General features: G+C 37.8%; 1 protein-coding gene across 5 annotated transcripts in view; it reads left to right on the forward strand.

Annotated features, from left to right (window-relative positions):
• Positions 1-21,402, forward strand: part of ATP9B (ATPase phospholipid transporting 9B (putative)) — a 295,180-nt gene that overhangs the window by 163,025 nt on the left and 110,753 nt on the right. For all 5 annotated transcript variants that reach the window (XM_084621950.1, XM_084621952.1, XM_084621951.1 and 2 more), the window contains 2 exons: positions 6,175-6,250; positions 15,456-15,532. In XM_084621950.1, coding sequence (XP_084478076.1) covers positions 6,175-6,250; positions 15,456-15,532 — 153 coding nt within the window. The remainder of the gene's footprint in view (positions 1-6,174; positions 6,251-15,455; positions 15,533-21,402) is intronic.

Genomic DNA, 21,402 nt, shown 5'->3' on the forward strand with positions numbered 1-21,402 from the left:
AAAAGATGAGTTCCAATCCAAAGAGACATTCAGTGAAGAATTACTTTAAATCTATGATCAGTGAAGAATAACTTGTTTAGTTATAGAATCAGATTATTTCCAACTATTTATTGCTGTTCTCCGTTACTGCAAACTAACAGACAACATCCTTGTGGACAGATAAACCCTAATATATCTGTTAGAGGTGGATTATCCATTGAGGTCTTGCATCAAATGCTTCAGTACTAGTCCTCCTTTTGCCCCTCCCCCAATTGAGTAAGGTATTTTATTTTCCTATCTGATGGTGGTAGCGGGCTTTATATTATGCAATTGTTTATGGTGCCATAGGTGTTCATGAGCTTAGGTGATGCTATACTTTCTGAGTAAAGACCTATTCCTGTATTGAACATTTTAAATTATGGTAAAACAAAGCACTGGGGGGAATATTTAGGGGGAATAGTGGATTATTGCAGAGCCAGTGTACATATTGTGTTAATTCTGAGGGGTTTTATGTTGTCATTATATGTGTGTCAGCAGGAAAAGGTGACTTGAGCATAAAAGAAATGCCATCTCATGTGAACAAACTACCCTTGAATATCAGTTCATTTTTAATGACTTCTCTGGAAATTTCAGGCTACAAGAGAGAATGGTTATGTTTGTTCATTCCCTCAGTCACCCTCCCATAAGCCATAATGACCTTTTGGAAATTTGCAGAACCACTTGTCCTTACCTTAAACACCTTCCTCTGATTAGGATGCAGAAACCTGAATAAAATAAATGTAAAGCTAAAACAACACTATAGCACATTTGCATTTTTAACCATTTAATTCCACTTTATTCGTATTATTAGTAATAATTTTATTAAGGGGCAGATTGTGGGTGGATACAAAAGAAAGCTGCATCTGAAAGGTGGGCTGGTTTGGTGTGGGACGTGTAGTGCCTGGGGTAGAATGGGAGTGGTGAGGGAGAGGTAGATAGGTTGGGTAGGGAGCAAGCAGCAGTAGAGGAAAGGCAATAAAATGGTCACTGGAATGGAGAAGCACATGGAAGCAAAGTGAGCTTCAGCACCAATCAGCATCTTGACAAGCAAGACATGAATGGAAGGAGGTTCAGCTGCCAGTACATAATATTGTGATTGCAGTATAAAAAAGGTTTAATAGTGTCACTTGTCAGCTAGAAGAGGCAGCCTGTCTGGGGTGAAGAGAGACCAGCCGACATGGGATTAGATGCTTCTTCTCAGTTGGCATTATAAAATCCATTTTTCCATGAACACGGCTCACCTTTTTATCTTTGCCATCCACTTTTAAAACATGGGGAAAGAACTTTAAAAGGCACATATTAAATTTATTGTCTTAGAGAGCAAAGAGCTCTTGACGTACAGCCACTGTATAATTGCTTGTGCATTTTCACAGCCGTGTGTCTACGCTTTTCTTTTCTTCTGATGTTAGTATATTCAAAGTTTTACAAAAACAAAAGCACAAAAATATACTGCAAAGAAGAAGGTTACACTGGTGCAATGGGTTTTCTCCATCTCTAATTATTTATTCTGTTAATCTTATATTTTAACTGTTGTATCAATCTAATCTCCCTCTTCCTATTAAAACTCAAAATCCTTCTTCAAGCTGTGGTCCACAGATCTGATACTTCAGTCTGCTTGCAGCTTAGGGGCAGAACTCAACCTGTCAGTCACTGATGGCAGGGGAATGCCTTTGCCTCATCAAGTTCCCTCCAGGTTTTTTTGCCCCCATAGTGGCTGTTAGGGTGTCAAAGGCACCATCTTTCCAGATGTGGGCTAGGTAGCCTATGACCAAGCCATCAGTTCCGTCTGTGTTGATTCAGAAGAAAAAGGTGAGGGAAAAGAGGGTCACTGTGAACAGTGCTAGATCCGGTGGGTCAGACTTATCAGTTCTGTCCAATTTGGATACATACTCTGCAGTTCTGACTGAAACCTAAATCAGTTTTGCATTCAGTTTCATAGTCCAGGGTTACAGAGCTAAGCCTCTCTGGATTCTGTAATGCTTAAGTCTGTAAGGCTAGCACCATTGTCTGTTCCAACTTCCAGGCTGTTGTCAGATCCAAAAAAGACTATTATTGTGACAGATTATGTTCATCGTTCAGTATCTGTGTGTTCATCTGATCTGAAAGAGAGACCCTTGGAGGAGAGGAAGAGAAAGGCTCTAAGTGTTCTGAGAGCTATATCCCTTTCTCTTGGAAAGAGTAGTAAAACAGAAGATATTGTGAGTCTTTCTGCAGATCCATCTTTGGCTCCTTCTAAGACACCAGGCGGATCCTTCTCACCTTTTATGTCGCCTCATTCTCCGGTGCTATTACTATCTCCAGTGAGATCCATGGCAGTTTTGAGACCTTCAGTTAGAAGAGTACAAAGGAAGAGTTAAAAATTCAGAACCATCCACATTTGTCACCTAAGTCTGGATTTTTTCTGTCTTCAGGACAGTTTGTGCCCCTTCCTGGGGGTATATTCTTGGATTCCAATTATTGCAGAGACTGGAAGTCCTGGGCTCTGTGGGATTACTGGGCTCCAACACAGGAGTTTCTGAATCATCCAGCTTGTGGATGCAGAAGTGATGTTCTGACTGTTAAAAATCCAGCAGCTGAGGAATCTTCGGATCTGATTCCATCAGATCCATCTACAACTCAGACAGTGGTGCCTTATGCTTTGTCTGAAGAAGAGGATGAGAAGTTTGCTCCCCTTTTTGAGCAAGGTCAGTTTGATTCAGACTTAGATCCTGAGATGTCGCCTGGTGAGCATGAGGGTGTTGCTTCTACATTATCTCCTCCTCAGGAGGCTTTGCAATTCCATGAATTAGTGGGTCACATTGCATCCACTTTGAACTTACCTTTGGTTACTGTGAAAGAGTCATCACATCCTGCATTTGACATTCATGGCGCTCCTTCCAGGAATTAGGATGCTGTTACCCATATTGGATGGTCTTTTGAAACCCGCTACAGCTGTTTTGGCCAGCTCTGCTTCTTGCCAACCTAGCTCTAAGAAAGTGGACAAACTCTGTCAGATACCTCATGAGGGGTTTGCAGATTTTCATGCTCACTTCATGCCAGCTTCTTTGGTGGTTGCTGCAACTAGTAATAAGTTCAGGTCTGGTCAAGCCCATTTGGCTCCTGTGTCTAGAAAGGGGAAGAAGATGGATACCCTCGGGAGAAAGGTATTCTCCTCTTCTCTTGGGATTAAGATAGCTAATTTACTAGGCAGTGATGGCCCATTACCAATTCCATCTGTGGGAGAAGATGGCTTTGTTTATACATGAGTTACCGGTTGATAAGAGGCTATGTTGCTCAAACTTGATTAACCTAGCGCTGGATCTTCATATGTCTTTGACTTACAGAAGAGGTCAGTTATTGCAAGATCAGTCCTCCGTCCAGGACCAGACAAGTTTAAAATGAATACTTGGATGAAGTGATTATTGCTCCCATGGACCCAGAAGAGAAGTCAACAAATAGAACAAATTCTTCAGTCCATACTACTTTGTTTTACTACTATGTTAAACCAAAGAAACATAGCCTTGAGTCGCCATAACTCTGGAGGACTTAATTGTGTTTATATGAGTGTCCAAGCAAATAGGTTGTCTGTATAGTATATTGTTGTTGACAGGGTCAAAAAGAGGATGTTTTGTACAAATACCAACATTAAAAGCTTCCTGAGGACACCAACCATATTCCAATCCTGCAAGTTCATAGAACAGTACCTTGGAACCTCATTCTGCTCCTTACTACACTCCTCAGATTGAGCCCTTGCAGCAGATATCAATATATTTCATAGCACTTAAAGTAGTCCTCCTGGTGGCTATTGTCTCCAATCAGATTTTTTTTTTTTTTGAAGGTGGGAGCTTTCTCTAATGAGACCCAGTTTATATCTTTAATTCAGACAGGTAGTCCTCACAACTGTCATAGCATTCACTCCCTAAATAAGTTCAAGAAATCTTCCTCCTTCAGGCAAGCATCAAAGTTGAAGAGCACTGACAGTGCCAGGGCAGAGTAGTCATGTCTCCTGTATTGAAATCTGCTAGATGGCCATTAGTTCACCTAATTCTATATGTTGGTCATCTAATCTTAGCTAATGCCATGTCCTTTGTTTTGACAAAAGTCTTCTCCACCCATAAAGGAAGATGAAAGAGATATTTATATGTAAAGTACTACTTTTTGGATGCCTACATTTAAAGGATGATCCTACTTTCCACATTGCTATGTAAGTCCCATTGTAATAGATCTGTGGATCTTGGCATGAAGAATACGAAAATGTATCTGTGGCTGCCTGAACATTTCCTATCTTCAAAAATTAAGTTCCGCAGATTGGGCCCACCCTGGAGACAAATGGATCCTCCAGAATAGAGAGAGAAATTGACATCCAAGGATTTGTGTATGTTGTCATTAGGAGGTGAAGTTTACCAGGCTGCAGTAGGAAGAATTGTTGTGATTTTTGCCTCAAAATATTTTTAATACAATCTTAGAATTTAAGAAAGTAAACCTGGAAATTCTCAAATGGAGGAAATTTCAGTAGACAGGGCATTCATCTGTTGCCAATTACTGACTGGTCTGGTTCTGCCCTCAAGCTGCAAGCAGACTGGATTACCTATTTTGATGGATCTGTGGACCTTATTACTTGAAGAAAGGAAATTTTCAGGTAACTATAGATAGATTTTCCTGTTAGATTTTAAATGTGTACTTTGACTATGTAAGAGTGTACATATGAATATTAAGAATTATAAAACTACCTAAGGTTGCTATCTCGTCACTGGAGTTACAAAGGAAATGGTGAAAAAAATAAAAAGTTACTCATAAAAGATAAGTAACATGATCATAATGAATAGAGCAACTCCTTTTCTTTTTGATGCGTAATAGTAATTTTAATTCACCTGTGACTATGTACTTAGGTCCTTTATTCTGTAAACTGATCCACGTGGGCATACACCTATGCTGCTGTAGAGCCCCATTGACTTCAGTGGGACTCTGTATGAGCATAAATCAAATCCCATTCAGGGTATCAAAACAAGTCTTATGATGTGAGTCTAAAGGAGCTCAACTTATTCAGCTTATCGAAAGGAAGATTTAGAGGTGACTTGATCCCTGTGTCTAGGTACTTACACATGGAAAAGTATCTGATAGTGGGGGGCTTTTCAGTCTTGCTGACAAAGGCAAAACAAGATCCAAAGGCTGGAAGTTGAAGTTAGACAAATTCTATCTTGAAATAGGTACAGTTTCCTAGCAGTGAGCATAATTAAACACTGAAACAGCATAGCAGGGAAGGTGGTGGACTCTCATCATCTCTTACAGTCTTTAGAATGAGAATAGATATCATTCTAAAATATATGCTTTAAATCCATTTTCTGGAGGAAATTTTGCACACGTGTGTTGGGATGGGATTGGGATGGATGGTGGTTCCATCTGGCCTTGAAATTTGTGAATCTATTAATTCCCCTGTTCATCCCCCTTTTTTCATGGGCTACAGGGAAAACAGGATTGCCTGCATTGTCCTCAGCATGCTCATTACACTTGCAGCTCTGCATTAAGACAGTAACTATGATAAAATCTCATGCTTCAGGGCTGCAGTCAGTTGTCTCCGGGGTTCGGAAGAATATTCCATCCTCACTACCTAGATGCATTCTGATGCTTCCTCTGAAACATCAGAGATCTGCCGAAGCTAAAGATGAGGCACCTGACAGGGTTCACTAGTGTTCTGAGATGGTAGAGAGAATAATCTTTCTTAGGTGCCTGACTAGGGTGTGTTTTATGCACAGGATCAAACTGCCAGATTTGGGATCAACAAGGACTTTCTCAAGTCAGTTTGGCAGGGACCTTCAGGGTTTTTTTGCCTTCTTCTGTAGCATGCTAGGATCATCATAGCGGTATCTAGGTGAAATGTAATCACCTGTCATATACAGGAGTACAGACTAGATGATCTATTGGTCCCTTCTGGCCATAAAATCTATGAAATATATCACTTGACTATTTAAGGAAGATGGCCTCTCTTACATACATATAAAAATCCATATACAATGAATACTATTGTAGAATGGCTGGCCTGAGGGTACAGGAGAGTTATTTGACAAGCTTTTATTCTTGCTTTTATTCGTGTGTGATCTGGCATCATCCTGAAATCTCTAGTTATAAACTTGGGTGGTAGGGAATTGTTGATTTACATATTGTTCATGTTTTTAACAGGAAGACAGCGATCCAACTGTTCATGAAAGCCTCAGCATAGAAAATACACTATGGGCAAGCACTGTTGTTGCTTCAGGTGAGCAATGATGCATGCTGTCAAAGTTTATGATGTACTTAAGCGCCTCAGTGACAATATATACTATTTTACAAAGTAACTTATTAATGTCTTTCAAAACTCTTCATGATGTGTCTATTGTTCCCGAGTCTCACTTTCTAACTTTATATCCAAATACATCTTCCTGCTACTAACTCTTTACTTATTGTCTTTCTTTCTTATCTTTAACAATATCCCGTACTGTGGGTTTGTTGTTTGACTTGTGCTGTCCTTTGCACAGTACCTTAAATGCTCACCTGTTACTTTCTTTAATTGAAACTTCCTGTGTAATTCTTTCCCTTTAGCTCAATGTAGTCTCTTACTGAAGTGTGTGTGTGATGACATTTTGTGTGTATTATAACTTATTGTAAATTTCTGAGACTACACCCTGAAGGAAAATTCAGTTAAAGTGCAGTACTAAAGATAGTGGACACTGAGCGCTGAATAAAAACAGATGTTTCCAATCCTCACTAAATTTCAGGTTCCTTACTTGCATATATTGTAAAGGATGCTCCATAAGATGAAATGGTATATTAATTAATAATCAGAGAAATGTAGAACATTCTCTGCATAAGAGTTTTTATTTAATCGTACAATACCTAGACACTGTGTTGTACTGATACTAATATGTTTTTAAAAACCCTGCAAACATGAAATCTAGTCAGTTTTTTTTTTAAGTTTAAAGTAATTTTGGATAATTCATTTGAGGGCCATGAGTCCCCATACCATTTTTTGTGGTTATACAATCAAATTTTCCTTTAAAAAATGTTTTTCCACTCTCCCATTTGTTGTGCCTACACTGACCAAACAATGATAGAAACTATTTCACCGTACATGCACACGTGAGCACACACCCCTATCCCCAAAAGTTTAGTGTGTATTACCTTTCAGGAATGTTGAAATTTAAAAAAAACTATGAGAAACCTAAGTCTTTTAAAAATATAGAGATTCAGAGTGAAAGTAGGTAGAAGACAGTCTGTCATTGTTTGAATGCCAGCATACCATCTTCATTTCTTTTGATGTTGAGTATCTAAAATGAACACAGAAAACTGGTTTTGTAATTATAGGTGTGGCTGGTAGCATGCCCTGTTATTAAGGTTGCCTGACACTTCCCATTATAAAACCCTGTTTCTGTTGCTCCTGATGGTACCAAACTTGAATTGTTTGGGCTGAAATGTTCCATACTTGGTTTCTGCTTCAGGCAGAATTTTTTGGGGAAAATTTCAGCTGAAACAGTTTCACTATTTCCAAGAACAAGGCTAGAGAAAAATACATTGTTTTGCCCATTTGGAAAAAAAAAAAAAAAACTGGTGACCTTTTCACTGACCTGTTGTATCATCCCAATTGTTTCAAGCAGGGAAAACAATTGGGGGAGGGGCTTTGTGTCAGGATTGTGCCTTTTGTCTACCCAGTGAAAATCCATACAATTATAGCCATTCAGGCTTTATTTCAGCTTTTTGTATGTATGTACCTTTTTAATAAACTATTCTAATGTTACGTATGAAAATATTTTGATGGGCACAGACAATCTGGATTATTCACACCTTATCTACTGTGCATCGAATCCCTTATACACATACATTAGACTTCTGTTACTGATCCTCCACACTATTGATTTGTGGTCTTTCTCCTCTAAAAATTATCAGGACAGCAGCAACCAGAGCTGAAGGTTTCTGAGGTATTCCCCACATAATTCCCTAAACACTCTTTCCTGGCCTGACCTTGACCCTCCTAATGACCCTGCCCAGTATCAGCAGCATGTATCCGCAAGATATATACCGTGTGTGTGTGTATATGTCAATGTAAACCATTTCTGATGGCATCCTATGTATATTTAAATAGATTTGTACTTTTTATGTGTGCTCACGTATATCAAGTGTGTGGTTACTTTAATATACTGAGTGGAGATTTTAGAAGGGATTTTTTTTTCTGTTAGTGTTGTATTACTTTTGCTTCTACTGGATATTTTTGCCTCTAGATCCCAAATCATGTACAGCTTAACTGAATTTTCAGTCTGCTTCCTTAGGGGTAGAGATCCCATGAAAATGGGAATGAATGCAAAGTCTTAAGAATAAGTGCAGAAGAAGATTGTGAATGTGACCAGGGCCTTCACAATTAAAGGTTTTGAAAACTAGTTGGGCCATTTTAAATTTAATCACTCACTTTCAAAATCATTTATCTTTTACTGTGTTTTATTATTATATTTACTGAGATATCTTGTCATTTCCTTTTAAAAAGAGAACAATTTAAAAATGAAAAAATTGTAATAAAAAGCCCATTGTATGAGCTATTAAGTAAACAGAGCAGGCTAGGTATAATATGATCAGGATAGCTGAAACTGTGAACCAATATAGTGCTGTATTCTGAAAGAACTGTAATCATTGAGAAAGACTGGCTGAGAGACTTAATGAAAGGGAATTACACTAATGGAGTTTTGTGGTCACTAGGGCATGTATCACTCTTGCGAAGTCATCACAGATAAAAAATAGGGGTGCAGTCTGTGTAATTGCACAACTGGAAAAGGACTTTCATACCAGGTCCGACACCTGAATGACTAGCCTATTTCTCTGCATGTCTGTCTATGTACTTAACCCCCAGTGCTACAATATCTGAGTGCCTTCAGAGTGTTAAAAAGAAAGTTATAAATCGGTTAGTCTTTTCTTCTTTTTTGTCTGTGTAAATTGAATGGTTGTTTAGAAAAAGTGTGTGGTATGTCCGTGAGCTACTGAGGAGAGAAACAAAGTTGAAGAGATGAGTTGCTCATTAAGTTTTGAATGCCGGGAGGTTAGTGGTCATTCTTATTTGTACAGGCAATATGTTCCACAGTCTAGTGCCAGCTCCTGTGGAAGTTTGTCTCCTTCACTTACAAGTTTGTCTCCTTCACTTCACCAACCCTATTGGTTGTCAGTTGTTTAATTCCAGTGGAATGCAACTATTATTGGAGGCCCAGGGTAGAAGGCCATCTCTCGGATAGCTTGGACAATCCCATGGGGGGCTTTGAATATCTATTCAGAGACCCTAAACTGAACTCTTCTCACTGGGGAGCCAGTGCAGAGTACAACACCAGTGATATGTGCTTATCTCAATCTGTATTACTTAGCAAGTGGCTGCTGCACTTTTCCCAGCTATGGATTATCCATAGTTCTGTGCAGGAATATTTTTGAGGATGGTTGAAGAGACTGGGGATGGCATTTCTTTTGTGAAATTTTAGTGAGTAGATATTCTGGTCTGATTAACTTGTAATAGGGTTTGCCATCTTGTATGTATGAGAGGATGGGGGGAAATATCCTTCTATTTTTGTTCTGTATCTTTATTTATAGTGTGCTTTTAATTTGACAGGGGCATGTAGAGCTCAGGATAGCCATTCTTTGTGTGTGTACTTAAATCTAAATAAACAACAGTAAATCATATGTGGATCACACGTAGACTGTCCAGGGAACGCTCATGGTTAGAACAAATTACAAGATTCTTAACTCTACTTGATACCTCAGTGTGTGTCCCCGTAGGATCCTATAGGAGATATTTTACCAAGAGACAGCTGTGATCCTAAACTTTAGAAAAGCTCATTTGAAAAAACTGAGGATGCTACTAAAAGTCCCTAAAGTAAAAAAATTAGGATATTAAAATACTTAAACATATCACAGTAGAGTTGCAGATGTTATGAATATCTGTAGACAAAAAGGACCAGGAGAAAACACGCTTTAAATGACAATGTTCAAGAAATTATTCAAACACAACGGATATCTTTCAGAAAATGGAAAACCACCCCTAGAAAGCCCAATTAAAAGGAGCATAAACTATAGTAGTAAAGTGTAAGATAATAATTAGGATAGCAAAGAGAGAATTTGGAGAGCAAATAAATTGCCAAGAACAGATATGAGGAAATTCTTTCAGTTTGTCAGAAGCAAGAATACTATAAGATAATCAGATCAAAGACGACCAGGAAGTAAAGGGAATTATTAAGGAGGATAAGGACATTGCAAAGATGTTAAATGATTTCTTGATATCATTTTTCACCAAAGAAAATATTGGAAGCTACCTACTTCAGGTCTAATAATGCTGAAGTACAGTCAGACTGAGGAAATGCTGGAACAAATGAGTACATTAAGGTGCAACAAGTCACCAGGACTGTGTAGTATTCATCCAAGAGTTCTGAAGAATCTTGAGAACTAAGTCTACTTAAGCTGAACTGTTAACAAAAACATGTAATAGCTCATTAAAATAGTTTGTATACCACTGGACTTGAGGTTAATGAATCTCTCACCACCTCTCCAAATGGTCTCATGAAGTTAATGAAGGGGGAGAACAGTGTAGACTCCTGTGAGACCTTCAGATGGACTTCAGGTCCCATTAGAAAGGTGAATGATTTCTGAATGATTTCACCTAGAAATGGATGATTAGAGAGACAAGTGATAGTTGAAGTGTACTACATCAAGTGTTGGCTTTTTCATGATTGATCATACTATACTATTTTCTAGGGTGATCTCTTCTCTAAAAGAGGCATTCAGAACGTATATTAGCCTGGGCACAATTGTTCTGCACCAACCTTTACCAGCCAGGAGGGGCAAGAATCTGTTTAGCAGGTGGGGACTAAAATACTTTAAAGAGCTTCTAGATCTTCAGAGGGTATCATGAGGTCAAATTCTGTCATAAGGGGCAGGAGATTATGGGCTGTGCGCTTTTAGAGATTTCTACTGGGGCAGAGCCCTCTTATATTTGGTTGATATTTGCTGTGAAGTAAAATGAGTTGTTTGTCAGTGGTTGGTTCTTGGGTCCATGTTTTGATATTGCAAGTCAGATTTATTTATTAGTTCACTATACAGATTTTTTGGTCATGAATATGAAGCTGGGATGACCATAGAGTAGGAGTTTCTCCTCTCTTCCTTTATTGCAATGGCATAGTCCTCTAGGAATGTTTTTAGACTGCTGATGGATGGGTTTTGCACCATTGGCATGCTAGTCTTCTGCCTATGAACTTCACCTGCTAATTTTTGTCAGTTTAAACATAAAAATATCATACTAAAGCAATATTAAAATATAAAGGACCTTCCTCCCTTGTACTTGCCAATCACATGATATATGGGGCTTCAGCATTATTAAAAGGATCTACGAAGTTTGGCTTGGGGAAAATCCACCAATTGCTCCTATTGAAAATGCTCTTGAATACGGCCAGTACTTAATTTGTGCCAGGGCTTGCCAGGGCTGAGCCCCGGCACCTCTAGGCTTGACAGTTCATAGCCCCAGCACCTCTGGGCTTGCTGCATCAGCTATGAATGTAAAAAGGTTGCTTGAGCCTTGGCACCTCTTTCTTTACAAATTAAGCACTGAGTACGGCAGTACCAAGAACCTAACTTGCAGGAAACCTTAACCCTTTTTCGTGAGCATGAGTGTTAAGGCGTAAGGTTCTTCAGAATGTTCATCCAGCTTTTTCTTTCATTTTATTATTGCTAAACATTTATGTTATGATAGTGCCCAAAGACCCAAACAAAGGATTCAGGGCTCCATTATGCTGGGTACTCCATAAACATAGATACAGTCCTCCTCAGAAAACTTGCAATTTAAAACAGACAAGCAAACAAAGATTTCGGAACAGTGAATAACACAAGCTCTGATGATCTTAGTGATATTTGGCACAGTTTTGATTTTTTTATCTTTTTAATTTTTTTGTCAATTTTACACTTTCATCTGGTCATACAGTTGTCAAGAGAGTCAAGTTGTTATGGTTTAAATGCTGTCTGATAGTTTTTCTGATTTATATTCCTTAGCAGAGCTGCACTTTCAAGAACATGTTAAAGGCACTCTTGGTCACTGATATATTGACATGCAGTGGCTGACCTTAAAAGTTCAGTTTTCCTCAGTTACTGTACACTAGTATCTAAGATACCACTGTTGTTTGCTAACTTATTTGCAGTATTGCAAAGTGCCTGTCAAGATACAAAAAAGAAGGCCTAGCCTTTGCTTTGAAAAACTTGTACACTAGAAAGACGAGACAGAATACAAGGAGGTTTGTAGCTTTGCAGATAGCTTATAAAGTGTTGTTCTACTTTGAAAAGTGACTGTAAATACCACACCTTCTTTCTTAACAGCTTTCCTTCGTTATGTGTTCAGAGTTGTATAAGCTTAGCGACTTAATTAGCAGTAGAAACATTCTGAAAGCTGCTCGACTGATACTGCTAAAATAGAGGATGCTGAATTCAAAAACACAAAGGGGTAAGAAGAGGAAGAGACAGAGACCAGGATTATGCCACAGACCTATATCAGGATAACTACATCATTCAGGGGTGTGAAAAATCCACACCCCTGAGCAACACAGTATCCCTACCTACCTAATCCCCTGAGTAGACAGCGCTATGTTGACAGGAGACCTTCTCCCACCGACATAACTACTGCCTCTCTGGGAGGTGGATTAACTATACTGAATGGAGAAGCTACAGCTATACTGCCTTAGCGCTGTATGTGAAAGCAAACCCAGAGGAAAGTTCTGGTTACAACCCTGCTGAGAGCATAGGTTAAACATTATGGGGTTGTACAAGTGTAATTCAGGGCATAATTGGACCTGCCGAACCTTTGTAACTGGGAATGATACGTAAAAAGAAAATAATCTAACATGACATTTTGGTTTGCAGTGCTGCCACTTAGAAAAGAGTTTTAACAGTACTTGTAAACTGAGAACATTTGGTATGGAAGTCATTGATCCTTACAATGCCATGTTGAGAGTCATCTTTCAGAACAGATCCACTCTTTCAAGACTAGCTAGACCTTTGATACAGATTTAGATGGTAATTTGCTGGGAGCACATACCCAGGAATGGGATTCTGTTATGATTAACTTCCAAGCTGGACTTCCAAGATGAACTTCTATGATTAAGACCAAGAATTACAGGAGAGTATTTTGTTTTGGAGCTTCTAAAGTGTGTTGGGATTCTGCGTTATGAGAGGTGTCCATGCAGTATATGAATGTAACATAAATATACCTTTGTATGGAGAAAGCTATTGAAAAATTGATTGTCTTGTACATATATAAGATGCCATTTTCACTCTGTACATGATTTATATATTAGCTTCAATTTCTTATTTTATGATTTATTAATGCTAGCCTGTAAAGAATGTGTAGAAAACTCTTTCTGCATTAGTCCTGGAAGTCATGGATCATGTAAAATTTTGGGCCTTTGCATTTTGAGCTGTTTACTGTAATACTGATCTATATCTACCCTAATTTAAAACTGGTAAGTTGCTTGCTGGTTATTTTTCCTTGCTTCTCAGACAGATTGTGTCTAGTAAGATTAATTATTGTCAATTCTTTTTCTTCCCGTGATGACTCTAGAAATGTTTGGAGTATGTTTAAGTTTATAAGTGGCCTTGTTCTGCCATCATGTGCATCTAATATTAATGGCACATTCATCTCTTGAATGAAGTAGATATAATGAATTAGTAAAAGAAGAAGGAAATATTGATCTGATTCAGGATTTTACTTCAAGGATAAGAGAGCGAGAATTTAACTGCTATTTGAAAAGTAAAAATACATTTGAGAAGTTTCTCATAACTACAAATTTGGTGAATTTTTTTCTTTTGCTATTTTAAAAAATAAAAGCTTATTGCTTTTGATGATGATTTTAGATATATATTTTCATTTGTTTTAAAATAATATGTATAACCTGTTGCTTGAGACGTGATATACTATAGTGATAAGAAATGCAGATTATCTAATAAGTAGTAGCATTAAAGTACGATTAATCCCTTATTCTGCTGAATTTATAGACCTCTGTACTCAAAGAAAAGAGTAAATATTTTTAGGTGGTCATTAATAATTACTGGCAATGAATGCGGATACAAGATTTTTACCCACATTTTAATTTTCAGCTGCCTCCTGCTTTCCCACTCATTTAATTCAAGCCACCCTTACCGTTGACCTTTTAACATGAATACATTCTTTCAAATGTGCATTGTCTTCCATGGTGCAAGCACAGTCACATCAGTCCCTACTTGTGGTCCTGATTAAGTCATTTTAAAAATATCAAAATAAAAAATTAAAAATATCTTGCCTTCATTAACCTGTGAGATGAAGGTTTGTAGGTCCCACACTTAAATTTTCTTATAAGCCATAGGGTAAGCCTCCACAGCAGGCAAGGCATTTAAAAAAAAAAAGAGGGACAAATCAAATATCATTGAAATGCAATTAATTTAATATTTTACGGTCACAAAAAATTGCAATGCTCAGGAAAATGAAAGACAAGTGTTCAATATTCTACCAGAAATAGTGATAAAAGTGTGGTGATAATGTTTTTAAATTTTCCTTAATAGCTAACCAACATGTTCAGCAATGCTGAAACCTGATTTTCTGTCATGTTCTAAGTAAAAACTGACTGATGGAAGGTAAGAGGAACTCAAAGAACTCCTATATAGGTTTTTGCCTCTTAAAAATATAAGACAGTAATTTACTTGTGGTGTTCTGGTGATATAAATAAATGTGAGAGCTAATCTTTACCAGTTTGTAAGTGACAGCAGAGCTTGCACTGATTTTAGGTACTGAACTGCACATATTCAGTAATATTAGAGACAAGGTAATACTAACTCACCAACTTTGTCTCTATAATACCCTGGGACCAACATGGCTACAGCAGCACTGTAAGCAAGATATTCAGGAATGTTGAATGAACTCAGAATTCACTGTGAGGGGCTATCAGTGGGTCTATATAACATAGTGTGTGCTCCGTTTTTTAATGTTTTGTTTAAAAAGGTTTTAAGATCAAATGTATTTTTAACAATTAAAGATTTAGAGTGTGTTATTACTTTCACTGACATAAGTGAAAGAGTATAATCACTTTTGTGGATGTTCATGAAATGCTGTTACCATGCTCTGTGATGTCAATGGAATGGCATTTACCAGTTCATCATCTGCTGTGATTTACATAAACATAATAAGGTAAATTTAGACAAAGCTTGTCATATAGTCCATCAAAAATTGTTAGCTTTTTAATGCTAGGAAGCTTTTGTTATAATGGCTAAAATGAAAAAGTGTGTGATGATATTATACATGTAGAAAGACTTGTGCTTATATAATGTTTTTGCTTATAAAAGTGGCTTGTTTATAGGATTGTAACTACTTGTAGGTTTTTAATTCTATTATTTTACTCTTCATCTACCCATTTGGTAAAACATTCATAATCAACCCTTTTTCTTTTTCCCAGGAACAGTAATTGGTGTTGTCATATATAGTGGAAAAGAGACTCGAAGTGTAATGAACACATCCAATCCAAAGAACAAGGTAGGCTGACATAACTAGAATGACTGCTTGTTAAACACATTTTACTAACTTTTTTTATATTTTTTTTCTTTCTGAAGTACTAAATTAGAAAATAAAACATCAGTTCACTAAGTTTATAAGTAAATACCATTCTGTATTGCAGCAAACTGAGTTTTTTAAACTAGCTTAATGTTAAATTTATTTGTGTAGCAGATGAGTTCTTTCTACTGGATGTGTCTTAATTATGTATATTATAAATTGCTCTGTCTCATTTCAGAAATACATCTTAAAATGACTAGTTAAAAATGAAATTATAGTGGTCTGAAAACAAAGCAAGAGTAATGTATGCCTGCAGTATAGCTTTAGACCCTGATTCTACAAATTCCTCTCTGTGCACCTACCCTTGAGCTTGCACAGAGCCCCCTTGACTTCACGTCAGCACACTGATTCAGTGGGGCTATGTGTGAGGAAAGAAGTCCACCACATAGAAGTAGTTGCAGGATTAGGTTTGTGTACACTGCAGTCTAGGAAAAATGCAGAACTAATCTAACATTAGAACGGGATTGGTTAGTTACACTTAGGTAAGTTTTTGTTTTGTGCATGACAGAAGGTTCTCCCTCATAAGATCACTTGACATCTTTGGAAGCAGAGGAGTTGAGTGTTGTGTGCATGGGCATGTGCGTTGTCTTCAAGTGCACATTTACTGTGTGATGGTATAAATTCTTGTCTGCTGTGAGGTGGAATGGAGTAATTTTTTAAATTGTTGAATGCCAGGTTATTTTATTTATTATTCCAACAAAATCATAACAAGACTCTTAAACCTAATTCCTTGGCAGTGTTTTAATTAACTTTCTCTCACCAATTCATAGAATCATAGACTATCAGGGTCAGAAGGGACTTCGGGAGGTCATCTAGTCCAACCCCCTGCTCAAAGCAGGACCAATTCCCAACTAAATCATCCCAGCCAGGACTTTGTCAAGCCTGACCTTAAAAATCTCTAAGGAAGGAGATTCCACCACCTCCCTAGGTAGCCCATTCCAGTGCTTCACCACCCTCCTAGTGAAAAAGTTTTTCCTAATATCCAGCCTAAATCTCCCCCAATGCAGCTTGAGACCATTACTCCTTGTTCTGTCATCTGCTACCACTGAGAACAGTCTAGAGCCATCCTCTTTGGAACCCCCTTTCAGGTAGTTGAAAGTCTCTATCAAATCCCCCCTCATTCTTCTCTTCTGCAGACTAAATAATCCCAGTTCCCTCAGCCTCTCCTTATGAGTCATGTGCTCCAGCCCCCTAATCATTTTTGTTGCCCTCCGCTGGACTCTTTCCAATTTTTCCACATACTTCTTGTAGTGTGGAGCCCAAAACTGGACACAGTACTGCAGATGAGGCCTCACCAATGCCAAATAGAGGGGAATGATCACATCCCTGGATCTGCTGGCAGTGCTTCTACTTATACAGCCCAAAATGCCATTAGTCTTCTTGCAACAAGGGCACACTGTTGACTCGTATCCAGCTTCTCGTCCACTGTAACCCCGAGTTCCTTTTCTCCAGAACTACTGCCTAGCCTCTGGGTCCCTAGTCTGTAGCAGTGCATGGGATTCTTCTATCCTAAGTGCAGGACTCTGCACTTGTCCTTGTTGAACCTCATCAGATTTCTTTTGGCCCAATCCTCTAATTTGTCTAGGTCCCTCTGTATCCTATCCCTACCCTCCAGCATATCTACCACTCCTCCCAGTTTAGTGTCATCTGCAAACTTGTTGAGGGTGCAATCCACACCATCCTCCAGATCATTAATGAAGATATTGAACAAAACCAGCCCCAGGACCAACCCTTGGGGCACTCCGCTTGATACCGGCTGCCAACTAGACATGGAGCCATTGATCACTACCCGTTGAGCCCGATGATCTAGGTAGCTTTCTATCCACTGTATAGTCCATTCATCCAGCCCATACTTCTTTAACTTGCTGGCAAGAATACTGTGGGAGACCATATCAAAAGCTTTGCTAAAGTTAAGGACCAACACATCCACCGCTTTCCCCTCATCCACAGAGCCAGTTATCTCATCATAGAAGGCAGTTAGGTTAGTCAGGCATGACTTGCCCTTGGTGAATCCATGCTGACTGTTCCTGATCACTTTTCTCTCCTCTAAGTGCTTCAGAATTGATTCCTTAAGGACCTACTCCATGATTTTTCCAGGGACTGAGGTGAGGCTGGCTGGCCTGTAGTTCCCCAAATCCTCCTGCTTTCCTTTTTTAAAGATGGGCACTACATTCATGTTGAAGTTTGGAGAAGGTTTTCCTGGGGTTGGTTGGTTGTTGAGTCTTTTCAATTCTTAGCTGCTTATAATAGCTTGATTGTAGAGATAGACAGGATAAGTTGTTGAGTGCTTGCTCTTTAAGCAGGGTAGGTGTATGTGAGTTGTGGGGTCGTGCTCACTGAGAGTTTTTTGTACTCTTCTTCCTGTTTCCATGAAATTATAGGAAAATGCACCTTTTTCAGTCTGGTTTAGTTTCCAAGTTAGTTGCTGTCACTCTTTTGTTGGCCCAGTTGGCCCACAGTTTTCCTTAGGTTCTTCTTCACCTTATGCATACATATTTTGTCTAATGAACTGGTAACATTTCCAATTGCTTTTGTTGTTCTGGTGGGAGAATCCCAATAACCTTTTAAAGTTGAAGTGTAGCTTTTATTTTTATTCATACAGTTTTCTAAGATGTTCTTCAATTTTACTAGAATCAAACAGGAAATAAAATTTGTTTCTCAAAAAGTCTAAACACCACTTTGTATATGATATTTTAGTTCTCAAAACAGGTTTTTTTAATTAAATAAATTTTATAATTTCTTTAGCCTAAATAGATATTAGAGAAGGCTTTTTTTAATAACAAATTTTGGAGAGATGTGAGGTAGCTAAAGAGAGTTACTTGAGAACTGCCAGTAATAAATTTACTTTTCCATTAAGATAAATATTTTATACTTAAAAGGCTTCTTGTATTAAGAATTAGTAAGGACATTAGATTTCAGAATGGTGCATATAGCATTTTACCATTTACATAGGAATGATATTAGGAAATTATATTCAAATTTTTACATTTAGTTAACATATTTGCAAGTATGCATTTCACGAATGCATTGGTCATTTTAACATTTAAGTAATAAACAAAAGGTTGAAAATATTTCCAACTGCACATGTTTTTCTTGGAGTTTTAAAGACATAAGCAGGGATTTTTCTTTAAAAAGTTAAGGGTTTGTATAGTGCCACTTTACTCCTAGCTGATAGTTCTGATAACAGAACCTACCCTTTGTACAGTTAGGTCTCTTCCTAAAACATGAATATTTTACATGGGTTTATGCCTAAGGACATAGACATACAGTTGCTAGTCCTTGGGAGACAGAAATAGAAACCCCCAGGAATGTCTTTGATTAGCGTTAATATTTTGTAACATAACTAGCTAAATATACTATGTATTGTTATATTTACAAGTATCCTGGCTATATCTTACCTATAGCTATCTTGTTAACATTCAGTAAAGAGAAAGCAAGTTTGTAATGTTAATGTTAACAAAAATGAGTTATACTAACTCTACTATTATTTTTGCATCAATATTGAGTTCTCCTTTTCACACCTCCCACCAGCTGCTGTGGTTATAGAACCTTACCCGCTCCATTTTTGCCTGAGTTCCTAATTTAGTCTGATAAAAAAAAGTAGTTTAGGATTAGTTAAGGTAAGATACATTTTTCTTGTCCATCCTTTTCAGAATGAAATTCATACTCTCTTTGTTAATCATCTTGTGAGCGCTATTAAGGAAATATTTAGAAGCAAGCTAGACTCCATAGACATGTTCAGATTTTGTTTAAAACTGTTCTCAGTCAAAATACAACATACTATGCAGAAAGACTAAAAATTAGATAATTCACAGATGCTGTGAATTAAGAAAAGCTACATCTACCATAGAAATTCAGGTTAAGAACTTTGCTTTTCCTCATGCATGAGGTCTGCTGTGCCTTGAATCATGGTAACATGGAAAGAAGTAAAGCCATTGTCGGGGGAGGTATCAAGGTGCTGTATCTAGGAGTAATGGTCTTGCGGCAGCACCCACTGGCTTAACTAATAATACCAACTGAATATATAGCTTCTATTATCTATAGAGTTTACAGTTTTGTTCACTGGTTTTTAGCACCCCATTGCCAAAAAAAAAAAAAAAAAAAATTCAAGCACCGCTGGTGGGAATCACAGAATCTGACTCTAGAACTGCATATTTCAAATTGGTCATAAAGGCCCAGACCAGCTGACTAATCTGTGTTCTTTTTGCAGCTGTAGAATTCATGGCACCAACTGTTCATAATACTTTTCCTATCTTATTCTTTGCTAGTTTTTGTTGATAGAAAAATATAAATGTTTAACTGCTTATTGTGGTGATAATTCTTTGTAGTTATAATTCTAGCATTTTCTGTCAACAGTGATCATCTAAATGGTTTATAGGTCTTGTAATGGCATACATCAGATATCCAGGTTTCAAAAAGTGTGTTTGCTGCAATAGTAAGACATCCACAATGAGCTAATATGTCCATTTTCTCAGAGCCAACTTGAACATCCCCACCTTCAGCTCTTTGGAATTCAGCTCTTTGTTCTGACAGCCTTTACGCTTGATAGCTTCTAGATAGAAGCTTCTAGTCACAGACAGCTTGAGTTCCTCTCCACAGGTTGTTTGGTCAAAAGAGGCCTTTCGTCAGTGGTAGTTCCTAAATATCCCTATTTTTCAGCAATTGTATATCCTGGTTCAAGATTACATTTTCAATGTTGCCCTTCTCTTGCTATTTGGGATTCTGGTATAGAGACAAGAAATGTTTCCTCCATATATGTGTGGTACTTTGAGCATGAGATTAAGTGCCATCTCATTCTGACTCACTAAGGAAGGAAGTTTTCATTAAGAGAATATCACAAGCAGTTAGATGTTATAGTTCTGTTCCTCTTTTATGGTGACTTAATCTTCTAGGGACATCTCCTTTCCTGGAGAAAAATCTACCAAATATTTGCCCTGAAGGGATGAACTTTGCATTTGGAGATGAAGGAATAACACAAGGACCAGACTTCTGAACCTCTGTCATCATCTCCTTCCCTTACTGTCTTTGTTCTCATCCTTCTTCCTCTCTCCACAGAGGTGTCTAAAGCTTGCAGGATATGGTGACTTTCCTGTCTTTAGGTATCCTTTTTTTCTTGGTTCAAAGAAAGCAGCATAAGTTTTCTAATATTCTAGAACTGAGGAACAATATCTCTTCCAAAATGATGGACTACTGGAATCTGCAAAGGAGTTTTTGGTGCATCCAACCAAAGATCCATAAGTGGCTAGAAAGCCCTGAACAACTGTATTCTTTTTTTCCTGCAATTTCATTCTACGCTCAGTTTCTTAGTAATTTCTGCAGTTGCTGAAAAGGTTAAGAACAACAGGATTTCCAGACAACTTTTCCTTTTTATAGAGACTTCCGTTAACTGAAGCAGTCATAGGAAGACCTGATGTTTTCCAGCATTTCTTGTGAGGATAGCAAGTTATCAGAAATGGCCTGATATTGCTACTCCTAATGGAACAAATTGTTATCAGTGGTCAACCTTTCTCTAGAAGCTGAAAGTCTAGAAGTGAAGTTGTCCATCCTAGAGTGTCAGATGTGCTTTTTACAATGTCTCTAACACTCACCTAGTTTGTTTATTTATTGCAATCATATTTTACAGGTATTTTTGGCTTAAAAGCACTAGTTTATCCAGGAAGTAGAAGCTAAAGTTCTGAATTTGCCCATGTGCTGGTAGATTTAATCAACAAAAAAGACAACCTTGGATATTTTTAAATATACTAGACAAATTGTATGGTTTGGGGTTTAAGGTTGCATGAGCAACCAGATTC

Source organism: Lepidochelys olivacea, assembly GCF_965140295.1.
Source record: "Lepidochelys olivacea isolate rLepOli2 genome assembly, chromosome: 2".
NCBI lineage: Eukaryota > Metazoa > Chordata > Testudines > Cheloniidae > Lepidochelys > Lepidochelys olivacea.